Genomic DNA, 18,690 nt, shown 5'->3' with positions numbered 1-18,690 from the left:
TGTTCAAGGCCAGGTGGGATGGGGCTTGGAACAACCTGGTTTAGAGGAAGGGCTCCCTGCCCATGGCAAAGGGGTTGGAACGAGATGGTCTTTAGAGACCCTTCCACTCAGTCCATTCTATGACCACCTCGTATGTGCTAAAGTACCACGCATATTAAAACACATTTTACCGCAGCTGGTGAATTAAAACGCCTTTGGCATCCCGAGGCTGTGTCAGCCTGAGCTGTGCAGCCCCGGCCACCCGGAGTCCTGGGGCGGGCGGCTCCAGGGTGCTCAGAGGGGCACGGGGAGCCGAGGCCGGGGTGTCGCGGCTGTCCTGGGTGTCTCCTGTCACGGCGTCCCGTGTCCCTGATCCTCCTCCCGCCGCTCCCTCAGCCCGCGGGCGGTGCCTCAGGGGACGCGGCCCCGCGCGGCCCCACTGCGCAGGCGCCGCCCCGCCCCGCCCCGCCGAGCCGAGCCGCCACTGCCGTGTCGGCCGCGGCAGATTCGCCATAAGGCGCCGCACGGGGACCTGATTTTCGGTGTTGGTTTTTTTTTTTTTCCCCCTTTTTCCTTCGCTCTGTTTTCCAAGCGGGCCGCGCTCAGCCCCCGGCGCGCTGTCCTGCTGAGCCCCCGCGGCGATGGAGGCGGCGGCTGCAGGTGAGCGGGGCCGGGCCGGGCGGGCGGGGGAGCGCGCACGGATCCCCGCGCGGCGGGCGGAGAGAAGTAGTTCCGGCGGTGCTCTGACCCGATCCTTCCGCACGACAAGTAGTTCCCCCAGTGGCGGCAGGCCCTGAATCCATCGCCCCGCACTGCACGGCGGCCTGGGGGTCTGTGGGGCCGGCGGGGGGCGCTGCAGAAGCCACCGGAGGGCTAGTGCAGCCCGAGCTTGGGAGTCCTGCTGTGCTCCGACTGCCCGTCCTGAGGCCGCCGCTTAGCAGCGAGTCGGGAGCAGCTGGGAAAGAGCAGCTGGAGCGGCTGCTGGTCCCGAATGGAAGCGTGGAGACCCCACAGCAACCTCACGGGCTGTGAGGGGGGCTGCAGGGAAGCCGGAGAGGGGCTCTTCCTCCGGAACTGTAGTAACAGGACAGGGAGTAATGGGTACAAAGTGAAAGGGGAGTTTTAGCGTGGGTATTTGGAAGAAAGTCTTTGCTGTGAGGGTAGTGAGACACTGGAACAGGGTGACAAGGAAAGTTGTGGCTGCCCCAAGCCTGGCAGTGTTCAAAGCCAGGCTGGATAAAGCCTTAGGCAGCCTGGTCTAGTGGGAAGTCTCCTTGGCCATGGCAGGGAGGTTGGGGCTGGATGATCTTTAAGGTCTGTTCCAACCCCTTTCCATGCTCTGATTCCATGATTCTGTGCTCACCTGGGTTTGAAACACTCGTGAGCTCCTCTGGCAGCCGCTCTAAATAGTGTTAACAGCTCAAGGTCCCCCCAGTCAGCTGCAGAAAGCAGATGTTTAAGATGTGTTAAAGATGTTTCAACTTCACTGTAATCTCTGGCCTTTGTGTGCCTTGTGCTGGCCTGGCTTTCTATGGAGCAGTGAACAAAGTTACAAAGTTACTCGGAGGTGGCAGCCCTAGGAGTGCTGTGTATGTGCTTTCTGCCTTTCACAATCCCTCTGTGCTGTTGCAGTACAAGTTTGTGAAGTGATGTTGTAATAATTTAATGTCTTTTAATTACCCTATATACTCAAATTTGGCTTCTGGTTGTCATTCCACAGTTGAGTTCTTAATTTTTAGAATCCTGAGTTATTTCTACCTGTCCCATGAAGTCTTGTTGGCTAGTTTACAGCTCAAACCACCACTAAGGGGTAATAGCTGTACTCTAAAATTCAGAAAGTTCAACTGCAACATGAAGAAGAACGTCTTTATGTTGAGGATGGCACTGGAACAGGTTGTCCAGGGAGGTGGTGGAGTCTCCTTTTCTGGAGACATTTAACACCTACCTGGGTGTATTCCTGTGTAACCTGCTCTAGGTGATCCAGCTTTGGTGGGAGGGTTGGACTAGATGATCTCCTGAGGTCCCTTCCATCCCCATCTATTCTGTGATTTTGTGAAACAGGATTTTATGCCAAGGAGAATTGCACTATCAGGAGGATAACTGAGTAGCAGAATAGCTAACAGGTGCTGTCTTAATTATGGACTCTTCTTAAAATATTTCAGGACTGCTTTATATCCTGGGATCCAACTTTCAGTGAGAAACAATTCTCTTATTACTAGTGCTACTAACAAATCCATATTTATTCAAGGACATTTGGCTTAATAAAAAGTGTTCTGAGTGTGGTTGAACTCAGAACTGTTGTGAGTGTTCAGTATTTTTGATTTTGCTGCTGCTGTGGTGTATCTGACCTCAGATGCTTTTCCATTGTGGGTGCCTCCAAAAATCTGGTTCAGAGTGTTTCATACAGTGCATCCTGAAGTTGATGACTGATCACACAGTTTGTGCTTCTGCTTAGAGGGGTTCTGGGTGATTTTGGTGTCTGGTAGTGCATCTTACTCATTTTGATATTGTGCATTAGTGTATTTCAGTGGAACCTTAAGCAGTGTTGTGTTTAGCCACACGAGGGAGATCTTAGAACATGAAAATAAAAATGTCTTGCTATAAACATATCTACTAAGGCTTTTTTTTTCCTTAATGATGGAAAAGCTATTCTGTTTCTATGTTTGATAAAGTGATTATTCTACACTGAAAATAATTTCCTAGTTATTTGAATATCCTATTAAATCCATGTTATATCCAAGTTACGAATTTTATATATTTTAGCCAACAGAATTATGTGGAGACAGTTGTCTTCTTTTAAAGAATTTTATTTAACTTTTTTTTCAGAAGCATTTGTGAAGATGGTGTGTGTAATGCAGAAAAATACATCTGCTTTTATTTGCCATCATCAGTGAAACTCCAGGAGTTGCAAATACAGTATCAGACTGGTTAAATACAATGTGTTTGGTTTAGGTGAGAGTGCCAGAGGTGGGCCTGGATGAAACCTGGGGAGCTCAGCAAGGCCAAGCTCCAGATCCTGCGCCTTGGTTGGGGCAAACACAAACCCAGACTGGGCAGGGAAGGGACTGGAGCAGCCCTGAGGAGGACTTTGGGTGCTGGTGGGTGAGAGGCTGGACATGACCCAGCAATGTACTCTGGCAGCCCAGAAACCAAACATGTCCTGGGCTGCACCCAGAGCAGGTGAGGGAGGGGGTTCTGCCTGGCTGCTCTGCCCTGGTGAGAGCCCACCTGCAGTGCTGTGCCCACCTCTGGGACCCCAGACAGGGGAAGGATGCTCTTTGAATGCTGGAAAAACTGAGCTACATTAAAGTGTGCCTTATGCAGTGTTCTTACTGCAATGCACAAAATATAATGTCAGAAAGTTTTGAATGATTTGGTTCTTAATTTTATTTCACTCCTGACATTTCATGTGCCTAACAGCACACAATGGATGTTTAAATAGAGAAGAGTAAGAATGGGGCAGGCACAAACTGATACTTGTCCAGAATATGGACTTAGACCTTCTTACAGGCTTCACTGAGCCCCAGCCAGTCTCTATCAACTTGGTGCTTCCTGGGCAACTTCTAAGAATTCTGGACACCAGGTGGATGTGTGCCCACCTTGGAGATGCATTAGCAGGGAGAGATCAGCTGCAAGGCAGGCAGTAGTTTCAGAGGGGTCATGTCCTTCATGACATCTGTTTTTTTCTTCATTTTACACTTTGCCTTTTCTCCAGTTTTCAGTTATATCCTTCCAGGCAAAAAAAAAAAGAAAAAAAAAGAAAAAAAAAATCTAATTTATTTAACTGCTCATTTATGGAACCGTGCTGTGTTGTTGATTTTCCTTATTTCTGTGTACCTTTTAAGGATGATGATTAGGGTTATTATTATTTGAGTAGAGGAACAATATCCACAGTTGTAAGCCCAGTATGGATCTTCTCTATTTTTTAATAGGTCTTTGTATTATAGGACCATCTCTTTTTATGTCTGTTTTAGCTCTAAGATTTTGTTTCTGAGGAGTGCAGTTCCTAGCCTTGTTTTGAGGCTGTCTTTAAAGTGTTTGCTATAATTGAGATATCTTTCCCAGAAAACCTCTCCAAACCATTATAAAATGACAGCAAATTGAAAAAAAAGTGTTTTGCTATGGGCTCATCTTCTTTGAAGGGTCTTTTTCCTGTACAGATTGTTTTTTATTGCACAGGCTCTTAGGCAGCCCTATTACTGTTGAGATGTTTTTAAAATGTTGCTGCATTCTGCCTTTTATTTTTTAAGTTGCTAAAATTACCCTTAATGACCTGCCTCACTGGTTTTTTTTTTTTACCTTAAATTGGACACAATTTAAATCTTCTTTTGCTTTCCTCATTTTATGAAACTTCATGAAGATGTTTTCTTCTACTGAAAGTTCATTGCGCTGCTATTTAGCTGTGCTAGATATTTCCTTCCCATTTCTAAAACCTTCTTTGATGATTAGCATCAAATATGATGCTTTTAAATAGCCTTCATGCTGCTTTCAAGGATTTAATTTGTCTTGGAACTTTTTAGTCCTTTTTGTGGTTTGTTTTGTTAAAGATGCTTTTTATCTTTATATAGTTTGTGTTGTTGAAGTGAAGCATAAACATTTGGTTCCTTATCACTCTTTTAAGAGGGCTTTTGAGTAGTACTTTAATCATGGTTATAGAGTAACTCTCAAATAATGTCACTTTGAAAAGGGTCCTGTGTTTTACTTCTGATAAAGTCAAGAACTGTTTCTCCTCATGAGGTTTCCCTGTCTGCTTGCTGGGTAAAACAGTCATTAATGGTGTCTAAATGTTTAATCTTGGCATCCTGTCCTGACCTGACATTTAACCACTCTGCATAGGGCTAATTAAAGCCTACAATGTATTGTTTCTGGCTTTGTAACCTCTTTTATCCCTTCCAGTGTGCCACAGTCATTGGTACCCCTGTGGTCAAGGTTGCTCCTGTGTACTCCTTACACTCTACTATTCTGTGCACTGTTTTTAAATTCCTTAGGAATTTTGCTACTTGTTAAAATAGCCTGTTAATCAGATTTGACCCTAAGCTAAGTTTCTAAAAGGCCTTTAAAAAAAAAAATCATGCATCCTACTTTGACCTCAATATTTTGGTAGTGGTAGTAAGCCACTGGCATTTCAACAATGGTTATCAGAAACTTGTTTGAGTGCTTGAATATCAGTAAGCTTTTTTTACAGCCAAGCATGCCAACTCTGCCATTTTATTAAACTTCTTGCATTACTTTAGCAGTAGTTAGGTTTCTTTTTTAAAAGGCAACTACAAAAACAAACCTAAGACATTGTTTTGTTCTTTCTTGTAAAGAAGTACTAATTTCTATGTTGTCCTTCATTTGTAAGTAGTCTCTGATTTTTACTGCTGCAGAGTGAATCACCTTCATCTTTGTAATCTTTTGCACTTGTTACCTGCCTTTCAGTCTTAATTTAAAACCATTTTCATACTTCTTTAAATTTTTGCTTGGGTACACCTGATGCTCCTCCATTTTTATTTCTCAACTTGTAATTTTCTCTTAGTTAGATACAGAGCTGCCAACTCAGTTCTGCTCACAATGGCACCATGTTGAATTCATACCCCAGGCACCTTAACTAGTGCTTAACCTCACCTTAACTAGTGTGCTTTTGGTTTTCAGTCCTATTACATTTGTGTTATATAGATCATAGAATTACAGAATGGTTTGGGTTGGAAGGGACCTTAAACATCACTCATGTCCTGCCATGGCAGGGACATCTTCCACTAGACCAGATTGCTCGTGGCCCCATCCAGCCTGGCCTTGAACACTGCCAGGGATGGGGCATCCACAGCTTCTCTGGGCAACTTGTACCAGTCCCTCACCACCCTCACAGGAAAGGTAGAGATTTTAGAAAACATTATTTCTTATTCATAAGTTGACAAACTTCAGTGTAATTTAGTCTTGTATGCAGTGTCTGAGACCTCTACAGATGTAGATTATTGAGTAAACTTCACTTATGGCCTGGCTCAGAAAAATGGTGAATGTAAATGACTGAGTTTTCCATAAAACCATATTAAATGAGATTGGTTTTAGTTTTTGCAGGAATGCACCCTGTACTGACATTGCTGTAGCAGTCTTCCTTAATGTTAAAATAAAGTCTGTGGCACTGAACTAATGGTAATTAAATTGCCCTGATTTTAGTTAGCAGCTGAGAGCAAGAGCAGTCATGGTCAGGGGCTCCTCTTCTTTGACTGATTGCTTTCTGCATGGCTGGCTTTGTCTCACCAGTCATTTTGTGCTGGTGAATTAAAAAAACTGTTGCTTACTGTTTAGAATTGTCCAAATTCAGATTAAAGAAGCCCTAAAATAGCTTTTGATTCTCCAGCTGCCACTTCCAGTATGGTTGGTTTGTTAGTTTTGAGCACAGGGTTTGTGAGGTGCTGCTGTTCTAATGGTAGCAAATAGCTTGTTCTGTAGACTTTATATACTTCTTTCTTCTTTAACATTTACCAAGGATAATGCTTTTGATTCAGAGATGTGCTGTAATACTGGATATTAATTTCTTGGGGAATCAAAATGGAGAAAATAGCTAGAAACCAGCATTGATTTATATAATTTTTTCTTTAAGAAATAAAATTAGTTCATACCAACATCTTTATGAAAATAATGACTAAAATATTATGTGGTCTACAGAAAGTATATTTTAAGTAAAACAACAATAGTGGCAGAAAAAAACCCTACAAAAAACCGTGAAACCAACAAACAAGTGTCCTGGAGGTGAAGCAGTAAAAATCAGAAATACACTGTAACTTGTTTGTGAATATTTTGGATCTTTGAAATGGCTTTGAAAATGAAAAGCCTCTAACATGCTCAGAGGAGTGAGATCTGATAAGTAAAATATTTTTAAAGTATTTGACAGTAGTATAGGATATCATAATTTCTTCTCCTGTATTTGCCCATTCTTTTATGTTCAGTATAAATGTTTTATTACTAAGAAATAGTGTTGCTTGTCTTAAACAAAAGTTATTGGCTTTTTACATGCTGCTTTCATATTAGCTGCTACCTCACATTTCATTGCTTCTACCTAAACAGAAAAAGTCTGGTTTATTGTTCTTAGACACTTCAATATCTTACATGCTCAACCTTTGTGTGTGAAAAGTTCTTTTACAAAACAAATAATTTGATTAGAATAGCTGTGCCCACTTTTTTCCACTTTTTATTGTACTTGATATCTGTACAGAAACAGCAGAAAGAGGAAAAAAAAACCAAAAAGCCCAACAAGACCAAGTCCTAGTCTGATTAATAGGATTTTTAATTGCAGAAAGTTTCTGTTAAGAATTTGATGGTGATGAGGCAACAAAGTTTGTTTCAGCTCTGTAGTAAGTTTGGAAAGAAATAAGTTACTATTCATATTCTGAACATAATTGCTGCATATTTTAGGAAGATTGACCAGATGCATAATTATTGATCCTATCAACTTTTGGCCAACAAATACCCAGTGACTTTTTTTTTTTTTTTTTTTTTTTTATTGTGGAGTTCTAATTCCTTTTAACAGCTCCAGAACTTTAAAGGCACTCACAGAAGTTGTTATCTCTTGTCTGTTTTGAGTTTTTCACCTTGAAAGGAAAGGTGAAAAGTTTTCGATCTATTAGAATGATTTAGGGTACATAAATACAGATATGTGTCTTTGTCCTGTGTGTCTTGTAAAAGTAGTTATTAAAAATAATACCCAATGCTGAGACTTCCTTTTATGCAAAATTAAATTTTTTGGTTAGGTGGAATTGATTTTGCACTAGGTTTTGTCTCACGCTGGTTCAAAGTACATATGACAATAATATATTCCTTGATTCCCTTAAGTACTGTTAATTTCAGGTATCTTTCCAAGATAAGTGCTGCTTCCTTGCCCCTTTCCCCTTCCCCACTGCAACTTTAAAGCCAAACAGAACTGATACTGGTTTATGCTTTGTGAAGGGGATTGGAAATCAGGGAATCTGCTTCCTAGTCTGCAGCTTGCTCTTTGTTTTAGTAATCCATTTGTTAAACTCTCTTTGCTGTAGATATTCTTAATGTGAAGGAAAAAACCCTACTAATTAAGCAATATGCTGAGGGTTTTGGAAGAATTAAAAAAAAGGCTTTGCTTACATTATAGCTCAATTTTCCACCTAGTCAATTAAGGAGAAAATTATTGGTATTATTTATTTCAGTGTATATTTAGCATAGTTTATAGGGGCAAACTGAAGATAATGAATTACCACAAACATATTTAGTGAACAGAGTGTCCCAGATTGGTTTTGGCTGAATTTCCTCATGTTTGTATACCTGCATACTTGATTACTGTTCTTTTCTTTCTCTGCATATTTAATTGCTGCCTAATTAATTGCTCAGTTGATTTCCTACGTAATTAATTATCCACTAATTAGTCATTGATTCCATGCATAGTTAATGAACTTACTCCTTATTTGATTTTTACACTTAATTGACTATAACTCATTGCTTTATCGCTACACTGCCTAATTAACAACTGCATAATCAATTATTGTTTGCTTATTCCATACTTGCTTAGTCTGGTGATCAGCAGAGTTTATCCTCTGCTCTCTGACCTCCTTTTCCAGTCATTCTTCCTAAAAAAATTTCTTTACTCTCATCTCACCTCTGAGTAAAACTTGTGCATCTTCTGTGTGTTCTCCTGGTGCTTCCTGTGCCTTCAGTGAGGCTCAGTGTGCTCTGCCGCCTGGGCTGTTCACTCATGGCTTTGGGTGGCCTTGCTAATCAAACACCTTAAGCACCCACTGAGGCTTCTGGGCACTCTCCTTGCTCTTCTGCCCCTCCCCAAGTCCTCTCTGGGAGGAGGGAGAGATAAAGTGGTGTGTGAGTACTGATTGCAGCTGTTCAAGGAGGAGACGAGACAAAACCCGGGTTTGAACTTCTGGGGAAAACAGCCAGCAGGTCAGGAAGCAGAAACAGTGACAAATAAAACCTCAAAACAGAAATGTCAGCTAAATCGTGAGATTTCAATTGGTTAAATGTATAGGTAAATGTTCACAGGTTTTATTTTGTGTTTACATTTAAGGAGAAGAGTTGTTATCTGCTGGGTCATTAACAAGCTTCATGCCTTTAAAAAAAAAAAAACAACACAACGATAATGCTAATCAGGGCAGAACTAGTTCAAAGGAACATTTCAACTTACTGCAATCAAAACAGAAATATCTGTGTGCTCAAGACAGCAGAATGCCTGAGAAGGAGCCCAGCTGAGCTCCTGAGGACACGTTGATTGTGCCATACACTTACATAGCTGCTTGTGTGTAATAATAGGGTATTTTGAGCAACAGGAGTAGTATTGGAGTTGTTTTTTCAGGGATGTTGTGGAAGAGATGAAGGCACAACCTGCCTGTTAGTTTTGAGCTGTGCTTTTGTTATGTTTCAAGGGCAAATACCTGTAAAAGAGACACCTCTGCTTCTCTTAACTTTCAGGACACCTCAAATAAAGATTTGTTTTGAGTGGGGTGAACTATGTAATTTGTGTGTCATGAAAGAGGTAGAATAAGGTTCAATAGGGGAGGTCTTAGGTTTGTTTTAAAAATAGATCCCAAAATACAGCTTCCCTGTTCTCTTACCCCCAGATTCATCCCAAAATTCTCAAACTATCACTTTATTTCTGTACTTACCCAGTGATCTCTGGTTTGACTTGTACCTCAAAAGTGCTGCTTTTTCCAGTTTGGTTTCAGTGGGTTTATGTCCCTAATTTTCCTTAGGGAGATTGAGGGAAAGTAGCAATTGAAACCAGTCTCTGGACCAGAGCTTCATACATGTAGCTGGAGAACACATGTGCTGTTAAAATTGGTTCCTGGTGGTTTTTTTGTTTCATTGAAACCTGAAGAGAGTAGGGACTCTTCAAAAATCAACCATTAAACCAAAAGACTGCAGTGTCTTCAGAAGTCCTCTGAATTTCTCTGGCTAAAATCTCTGGCTTTTTAAAATCTGGTATTATATTAATCCTTCTTTATTGTTATTTACTTTCTTGACGCTTTGCTCTCACATCACACTTCAAGTACCTGTGAATTAAAAAAAAAAAAACAAAAACATTTGCCTAAAAAGTTGTGTCAAATTCCTGTTTAAAGCATTGACCAGGGGCCAATTTAATGACATTCTTCATTTGCTCCTGCTGCTTTGAAGCTTTTTAGGTTGTTTTTTTTGGTTTGGTTTTGTTTGCTTGTTTTTCTTAAATCAACAGGAACTTTTAATGGAATCCTCTGAGGATGTCATACATATAATTTTACCATGTGTTTGAAAATATATAAAAATTATAAGGATGGTTGAGGCTGGATGTTGAGGATGTTGAGGAAAAAGGTCTTAAATTGTTCTTCTTCCTTTTGAGTCATGCTAAAACATTTCTACGCTTTTAGCCAGAAGAAATTTTTTGCCCTATGAAGATCTAGCTAGGAGTTTACTCATTTCTTAAATTAATTCATTTGGGAATGTATGATGGAGGTGTTCATTTAGTGAGAAAACATTCATAATTTAACCTCATTGCTGCCTGTTATGTGTCTTAAGTAAATTGTAGTCACCATGTTGACTGAGTCAAAATCCCAGTAACTTACGGTAACATAAATAACTTACATTTGGAAACACTAATTCCTTGTTTCTAAACTTGTTTTTTTCAGGGATCAATTCCATCTTCATGTGTAAGCTTTGTAACTTATTTTCACCAAATAAGTCTGAGCTGTTGTCTCATGTCTCCGAGAAACACACAGAAGAGGGGACCAGTGTGGATGACATCATTATTCCTCTCCAGCCTCTAACAGCACCCACAAACACAAGCAAAGATGGAGAAGGTACATTCAGAAATTGAGAGAAACGTAATTTTCAGTGTTACATTTTTTTTTAATAAAACCTCTGGTTTGATGACTCTGCATTGTGTCTAGAATGGTTTCCATAGTTGGTTTTTGTAATAAGCACTGTACAACTGCCACTCCAAATTTCATTCAGCACAGAATAGGTCACATGACAGATATGGATAAACTCACCTTGTCCTAGGGAATGATGGCATTGGTTCATTAATTTTCAATGTGAACTTTAGCAAAGTTTGCTTCCTACAGCTTTGATTGGAGTCTGTAGTGGGAGCAGTGGGAAGATGGTCTAGCAGCAGTGAACAGCAATCAGGACACCATGGAGGAAGGTGTGTCTTGAGGCTTAGGTGTCCTTTTTGAGTTGAACTTGTTTGCTGTGATTCAGGTAACGTTAATAGTTGTATTTCAAAAAGGAAGTGGCACAATTAATAATTTATAATTGTGTTTTGATAGTGATGTTGGTAAATAAAGCAATCAGAGGTTGAATTAGTTACACATGAAAGTTTTATTGTTCAATGGAAGAAGTTATGTTCATTCCTTTCCATTTTTAACTGATCATAATTTCCATCCTATGGAATAGTAGCATAGCATTCAAAATAATTCAGACCTTTTATTTTCTTTTATGCCCTTATTTAGTAAAGGATTTATATTGTTGGCAAACCTCTTATTTAACACAATTACTAGGATTTTTCGATCATTAAAATTTCTGAATTTTAAAACCTATGGACTTATGAATCAATATCATACATTCAATAATATCATACATTCAAGAAATTTTTTTGTTGTTAACATATGTATGTGATGTTTCTTTGCTAATTTGCCAGCAGTAATTCAGTAGTTATATTAACTTCATCAGTGTAAGAAGATATTTCTAATAATGGTCATTTAGTATTTCACTAGAGCTTCTCAGGTGACTGGTGAGGAAAAATCTCACCAGAGTATTATTTCACATATTGCCCAAAATTACCAGTGTATCAGAAGGTGATGAATAAATTTCAAATCAGTATTCAAAATGTCATTCTAATTTTATTTTTGTAGCACAGAGTTAATTCCTGGGGCATGCAAAATGCATTTTCCTTTCTCCAATCTTTGTCTCCTGTTATCCCTCCACCACATATGTTTTTGAGCACAGTGAGACTGGTACCTTGTAACATATTCATTTTAGTAAAAAGGCTCTTCTGTAAACCTCTCTTTGCATTTTTCTTAGGAGTATCTGCACTTTCTGTATTGTATGTGTTCAGCATGCATTGTACATTTATTAAGATAGTTTGTAATTATCATTATGATCTGCAGCAACAGAAATTAGACATAATTAGCTATTAAGAAAACAACTCTGCAAATCTTATGTAAAATATAACATTCTTAAGTTATGTATTCATAATTTACCTTTCTCATTATTCTTGGTGAATAGTTTTATGTATCTGATGGGCTCATGTGATGCCACCTTTTTCAGGTTAGATAGCCCAGCTCTTTGACATCTGCTGTCAGTAAGAATGTCAAGGTAAATTACTTTTCCACAGTTTTCAAGTCATATTCTAGGCATTCTTTAGAATTTTTCCTTTCCCATCAGCCACACTGATTGGAGAAGATGATTCTGAAGTCCCATTGATTTATTTTCTGTGTTCTGTTTAAAAAAAAAATACTGTAGTCTACAGTTGAACATAGGATTTGGAAAGAATTCTTCTTTCAAAGCATCAATTATTCCCTCCTGCTATGGAATCTGCAGCAAATAAAACTTAGAAAGTTTGTAGTATACAATTATTTGTCAGTGAACCAGTCTTTGTAGTGATTCAGTATTGTCACTGAAAGGAGAAGTAATTGGTGAATGACAGTCTTAGAAATTACAATCTTTAGTACTTGGTGACTAATAGATGAACATCTTTTTGTCCTTTGAAAGTGTAATTTCTCTTCCACTTATTGGTAAATACTGTAGCTACCCCACAATTGGTATAGAAGAGTGAATACAGAGTTGCTAATGGAGCTCTTTGTTCTGCCTGAGTAATAAATTAATGATTTTATAAGCACTGGGGACAAGTAAAGTGCTAGGCATGTCATATGTGTTTATTATACTAGTGTTACTTTATTTACAGTGTTCTCTGCTGAATTTTGTTTAGTCACACTGCTTTCCCATCATTAAGCCTTGATCTATTTAGAGTTGATTTGTTCTAAATATTTTGGCACAATGATGTTAAATTTTTTTTATGAAGTGGGACCCAGGGTACCAGGGAGATGTTGCTGTTATACATCTATACACAGATCACATTTTGTCCAGCACTGGAATGTGCCATCTTTGTTTTGGGAAATGACAGGAAATTGTAGTCATTCATACTCCAGTTTAGCCTAGGGCTTTTTATAATTCTTCACAAGGATCTCCATTTCTTTCACAGTGCTTGTCAAAACTCAGCTTTCTTTTGCTTCTGCTTAGTCAGATTGGTGAGAATTTGTGGGACAGCATCAATGGCCCTGTTTCATCTATTCATACTGTTGTTACCTGATGGATTGTTGTTTGGTTTGGGCTGTATCTGGATTATGGGATGCATGTCTCTGTCTGTTATGAAACCTCAAAGAAAGTTACAGTCTGAGTATCATCATTTCCTCCAAGGAGTGCAGGTCACTAAGGTCACTTAGAACCACGGTGTGTGCATTAGCCTCACCCTTGCCTGACCACAGGATGTGGCCAGAGCCTGCATTCACACCTGGGGGACAGGAGGTGTTGCAGGTGCTGTGATACAAACACAGAACTGTAATAAAATAAGGCTGGGGGTGAGATTTAAATGGATGCATTTGTGTGACACTGTGTGCAGAAGAGTCTGAGTATGGCCATGTGCTGTTGTGACTGGTGAAATGTAAGCTTTTTATACTGACATTTGAGGAAGGATTCATGTTGCATAATGTATCAAACATTAAAATATGGTCATAAGGTTTAAGTGACATTTGCACAAGCATTTTGTGACTTCTGACAAACTTTTTGTATTAAATAGATTGATTTGGACAAGCTTATGTGAACAATTCCTTTGAAGGAACTGTATAAAAATAGACACACAGTTTATTTCATTACTCACTTTTTGAAGTGTCTTTTTTATGCTTTTGAGTATTTAATTAAACAGCATAGCACAGAATGTCTTCCCTGGATATTGCCATTGCTCATCCAATAGCAGTCAGCATAAAGATTGGTTTGAGTCAGTCTGTAATGAGTACAAAATCCCCAGAAACAACTAAGTTGTTCTTGAGGGAACAGGATCTTAATTCAAAATCTTTTTAATGACCAATTTAAAACTTCTATTTATGACTAAGCCTCCTTGAAATAAGTGTTAGGGGGGGTTTATTATTTATTTAATATACTGCTTTATTTTTAGCAGTTAAATAGATTATTTTTTCTAACAAGCAATATTTGATTAACTTGGTTATGTACTGGCAGATGAATGACAATATTCTGCTATTAAATTATTGTGTGGTGTTGATCTTATGTGGTTTGAGCTGGAATTTGTGTACTGCAGTGTGAAGAGCTAACTGGGGCCAAGCTGGTAGAGAGACAGCTGGAATTTGTGGTTATGTGCCTCATTAAAAAATTAATTCTGGCATTGTTAACTCAAAGTAGCTTGAGATAAGTTCTGTTTTGGAAAAAGGAAGCCAGGGAGGAAGGAAAAGAAATGACTGTGATAAACCTCAGAAGTTCTGGTGATGTTTCAGTTGCTCACATGAGCCCTCCTGTTCCTGTGTTTGTTGCTTCCTGCCTCTTGCCAGCAAACCCTTTACATGGTTGAGAACCTCTAAATTCTCCTACTGCTGGACACATTTACAAACATTTCTAAAATTTGCACATTCTTTGTTTATTTGCCACACCATTAGTAGTCACAGAGATAAGAACTGCAATTTTGTAAGCCATAGCAGAGGTTCTCTCACCAGCCATCTCAAGGGGCAGTTTTCATATTTTCACTTGCATGCAAGATTTTGTTTCAACTTCTGTCTTAATGCTGTTGTGTTTTTCACTAAATTTGCACTAAACCAGTCAGGAAGAAGCATCTCTTTGACCCGGTTTTTCTTAATTTCTTTTTGTTGGGTAATCTGATGATTGCATTGTAAAGGAATGAAAAGAATATCATATACAGAGAATGTGGTGGTTGCATTCATTCCTCCAAGCCTTGGATTTAACTATTCTGTAGTAGTCTGACCAGCATCCACATGTGAACTCCTCATGTTGGACAGCAAACTGTGGCCTTTTGATGGGTTGATGGAGATCATTGTTGTTGGGTTTGTTATAATTGTTTGTTAATTCCTTCAACTTAAATACTGATTGCTGTGATGGATGGATATCAAAATAGCATGAATGATAACAAAGAGAAGTTTTGAGAGCACTGAAATCACCCCTTTCTTTTTGGCTGAAATTGACAAAATTACTTTTCCTAGAGTAGCATGAAAGTTCAGGACACTGGTGGAAAGTTGCAAAAAGTTATGGGAAACAGTTGCTTTTTTTTCTATTCATAGTAAGGTTTTTGGGCAGTTTCATTATGTTTATTTAAACAGACAGGTGTAAAGTCACTCCTATAAGAAGACGGAATGCTTTCTTTTTCATCTGATAGTAATTATATGGTTAACTCAAAGCTGTGGTCTCTGAGTGTGGAGTTTTGTTTGCCTGGTGTGTTTTAAGGAAATGCTGACTAGGTTACAAATAACATGATGCTACCTTCTTCTGTTCTCCTGCATCACCTTCCTTTAAGATTCTTTAAGTAATTTCTTTTTCCATATCCTCTAAATCAACCAGTTCGATAAGGTCTTTCAGCACCTGTGCTTGAAAAATGTTTGTAATTTGGGTTTTTTTAATATTCTCTTTTTTTGTGGTTTTTCAGACTTCTACATTGTCAATCTCAATTTATCAGTACAGCAGTGATGAGAGAAATCTTAAGCAGGAAATAGAATTTTCATGCATTTCTGTGCGTTGCATGTCATAGATTTCATCAATATTTCCTCTACAGAAATATGGAATTATAAAATTATATTGCATTTATTAGGGGTTGTGGATGAGCTCTTATTTTAATTCAGGAAATATTTTTTGCGTTACTTCTGGAATTAATTTGTTAACAACAATTTTTTATGCCAGCTTTTGGCTAGAAAATGCTGACAACCAAGAACCACAGAAAATATTAGGGAGTAATTGTTCCCTATATTAAAAGGACAATGAGATTTTGGCTCTTAAACATGCATTGTTTTTCTCTGAATACATCTCAATACCTGGATAATTTTTTTGAAAATGACCTAAATTAAAAGGCTTTTGTAGTGTTGAAACACAGTAGAGCAGTTTGGTAGTGTACATGTGCTGATACAGTGCTTGCAGTGTAATTAAGTAAAACTGTGGCACTTTGACGTCTGCTGATGTCAATAACATGAATGTTGTTTCTTTGCAGCTACCAGAAATGCCAGCAAATACCACTGTTTGAAATAAGTTTGTGTGATGCTTACCTTTTTTTAAGCTTTTGGAATAACTCCCCTCAAATTTCATTCAAGGCACCTATTTTTCAAAGATCAGATGAGTGTTAGCTAATTAGCCATGGAATTTAATTATAGTTTACTTTAAACTTTAATTTTCTTTTCTAGAGTTTCTTGTAGCGAAGAGGAAAAGGGGCAGACCAAAAGGGTCCACTAAGAAGTTTTGTGTGGATGAAGATGTGGCAGAAAATAACCCTGTTCCAAGCAAAGAGACTCCAGCTGGGACAGGGGAAGGCCCAGAACCATCAGAGGTCTCACCAGGCAGCCTGGAGTGCAGGAAATGCAATCGCAAATTCTCCAACACACGTCAGCTGACTAAACACATCTGCATTATTGTTCTGAATGAAGGAGAAGAAGAAGGAGATGGAGGTAAGAAAACATCCAGCAAAAATATCTGAAGCAGGTTGTGAGACAGTGTGTTCCCAGCATGAGACCTGGCTTGGAATCCCAGTGCTGGCTTTAAATGGAGTGGAGTTGTCTGTTCCTTGTAACACATAAAAGCAAAACTGAACTTAGACTAGGTATTTAAACTTCTTTCAAAGTGGTCAGAATGTTTATTACAGTAATGATTGCCTTACAACTACCTGAAATGCTTGTTTTTCATAACAACTGTTCTGTTTCTCACAAAAGGGAGTGTAGTTTCTCAATGAGAAGTGGTATAGGCCCTGCAGGTGAGTATCACGCATAGTTGAGGAAAGATGATCCAGTACAGGGGTTTCTATCCTGTGTCTTCAGAAACCTGAGTTCTGTTCTCTTCTTTTGACAGAGTTTGCTTTTCTGGATGGCTTCTTTCACTATATAAAAAATAATGTCAAACTCAAACAGAGCTTTATGTGGATGATTGTCTTTGGCATATGAGAGTCCAGTGTTCAAATTTAGCTTTAAGATTGATTTGGATATATTCAGCCTCTCAAATATTTAGTGTAGAACAGAGCACAATGGAGTTATTTTTAGTTGTAAGGGACCTACAATCACCATCTTGTCCAACTGCCTGACCAATTCAGGGCTGACCAGCAGTTAAAGCTGCTGCTAAGGGCATTGTCCAAATGGTTTCTCAAACACTCAGTGGCTTGGGGCATTGAACCCCAATCTGTTTAAAGAGACAACAGTGAATATTCATTGAGAATAGAGTAGTGGAAGGGATGTACAGTATTCATCTCCTCTACCTGCCTACTTTTCCCTGAGGTCAATGTCACATATGTACAAAGCAATTGCTTAGTCCAAATTACCTTAACTTTATGTGAGTTTTGTGTTAATGGTAAAATTCAGGTTTTGCTTTTGTTACAGTTGCTCAGTCTGATTTTGTGGATTCTGCTTGTAGACAAAATTTGCCACTGATTTTATTTTTCCAGTTTCCTGTTACTCTTCAGTGTGTTGTGATTATACTCAACTAGTATGACTATTTTACTTTCACATATATGTAGAGTTTCACTTGTGTGGCAAAGCTTAATTAAAATAAGCTTAAAATATGGTGATATAGCAGAGAAACTCTTGCTTTGATAAAGCACCTGGTTCTATTTTACTGTCATCACTGGTACAATTTTTCAACTACACAAGATGACAGTTACTCCAGCTGTCTCACCTCTGACATCCTAAGTGTCCAAGCCCTCTGCTTTTTGTATGTGCTAGGTCCAGTGTTAATATTTGCATTATTTTAGAAATGTCGCCTTTTCTAATGTCCTTTTAAAATAAACTCTCAGGTCAAAGTATGAACTCAAATTACCTGTTCTTGACCTTTTAGCTCATTAGAGCTGCTAAATCTTATCTTCATTGGTTTCTCTACAAAATACACTGCAAATTTTTCAAACTAAATTGCTCATCCTTTTCCTTCTTCATAAAGAAAGTAGCCTCAGTTTTGGGGAGATGAAACATTTTTTGTTTATTCCCTGGTAAAAGCAAAACAGTCAAGCAAAGTCAAACAGTCAAGCAACAAATCACTTGGGGTCACCAAAACAAGGGGTTCCAATTTTTGGAAGCTTTCTATCCTGACTGCAAACTGTGAAGGTGTTGGGGACTGACTTTATCCTGAAAACGTAATTCTTCCTTGGAATGCATTTATGTGTGAAATTCAGTCCTCAGCTCTCTACTGATTACTGTCCCAATACAGGAAAACTTTCCACTTCTGGCTTTACTATATGAACTGGTTGAGACAACTTTTTAGTTTCTGAATGTGTAGATGAAAGTAGCATGTGCATTGTTATTTTCCTCTAAGAAGGTGTGTGAATACAGTCAGTAGCTCAAAACACTGCAGAATGGGCAAGAACAGTGTGTTCTCTGCCTAGGGTTCTCTATAATAGTCTCTCTGATATTCCTCATAAACTTTTGCATAATCACAGAATCACTAAGTTTGAGAAAGACATCCAAGGTTGTCAAGTCCAACCATTAACTCAGCATGACCATGTTCACCACTAAACCATGTCCCCAG

General features: G+C 38.8%; 1 protein-coding gene across 3 annotated transcripts in view; it reads left to right on the top strand.

Moving 5' to 3' along the window:
* Window positions 1-436: 436 nt before the first annotated feature.
* The window catches only part of ZFAT (zinc finger and AT-hook domain containing), a 77,737-nt gene continuing 59,483 nt past the window's right edge, over window positions 437-18,690 (top strand). For all 3 annotated transcript variants that reach the window (XM_059867445.1, XM_059867454.1, XM_059867462.1), the window contains exons 1-3: window positions 437-639; window positions 10,596-10,766; window positions 16,374-16,634. In XM_059867445.1, coding sequence (XP_059723428.1) covers window positions 621-639; window positions 10,596-10,766; window positions 16,374-16,634 — 451 coding nt within the window. In that variant the 5' untranslated portion in view covers window positions 437-620. The remainder of the gene's footprint in view (window positions 640-10,595; window positions 10,767-16,373; window positions 16,635-18,690) is intronic.

Source organism: Haemorhous mexicanus, chromosome 1 (assembly GCF_027477595.1).
Source record: "Haemorhous mexicanus isolate bHaeMex1 chromosome 1, bHaeMex1.pri, whole genome shotgun sequence".
NCBI classification, from domain to species: domain Eukaryota; kingdom Metazoa; phylum Chordata; class Aves; order Passeriformes; family Fringillidae; genus Haemorhous; species Haemorhous mexicanus.
This window is presented reverse-complemented; position numbering and strand designations above follow the sequence as displayed.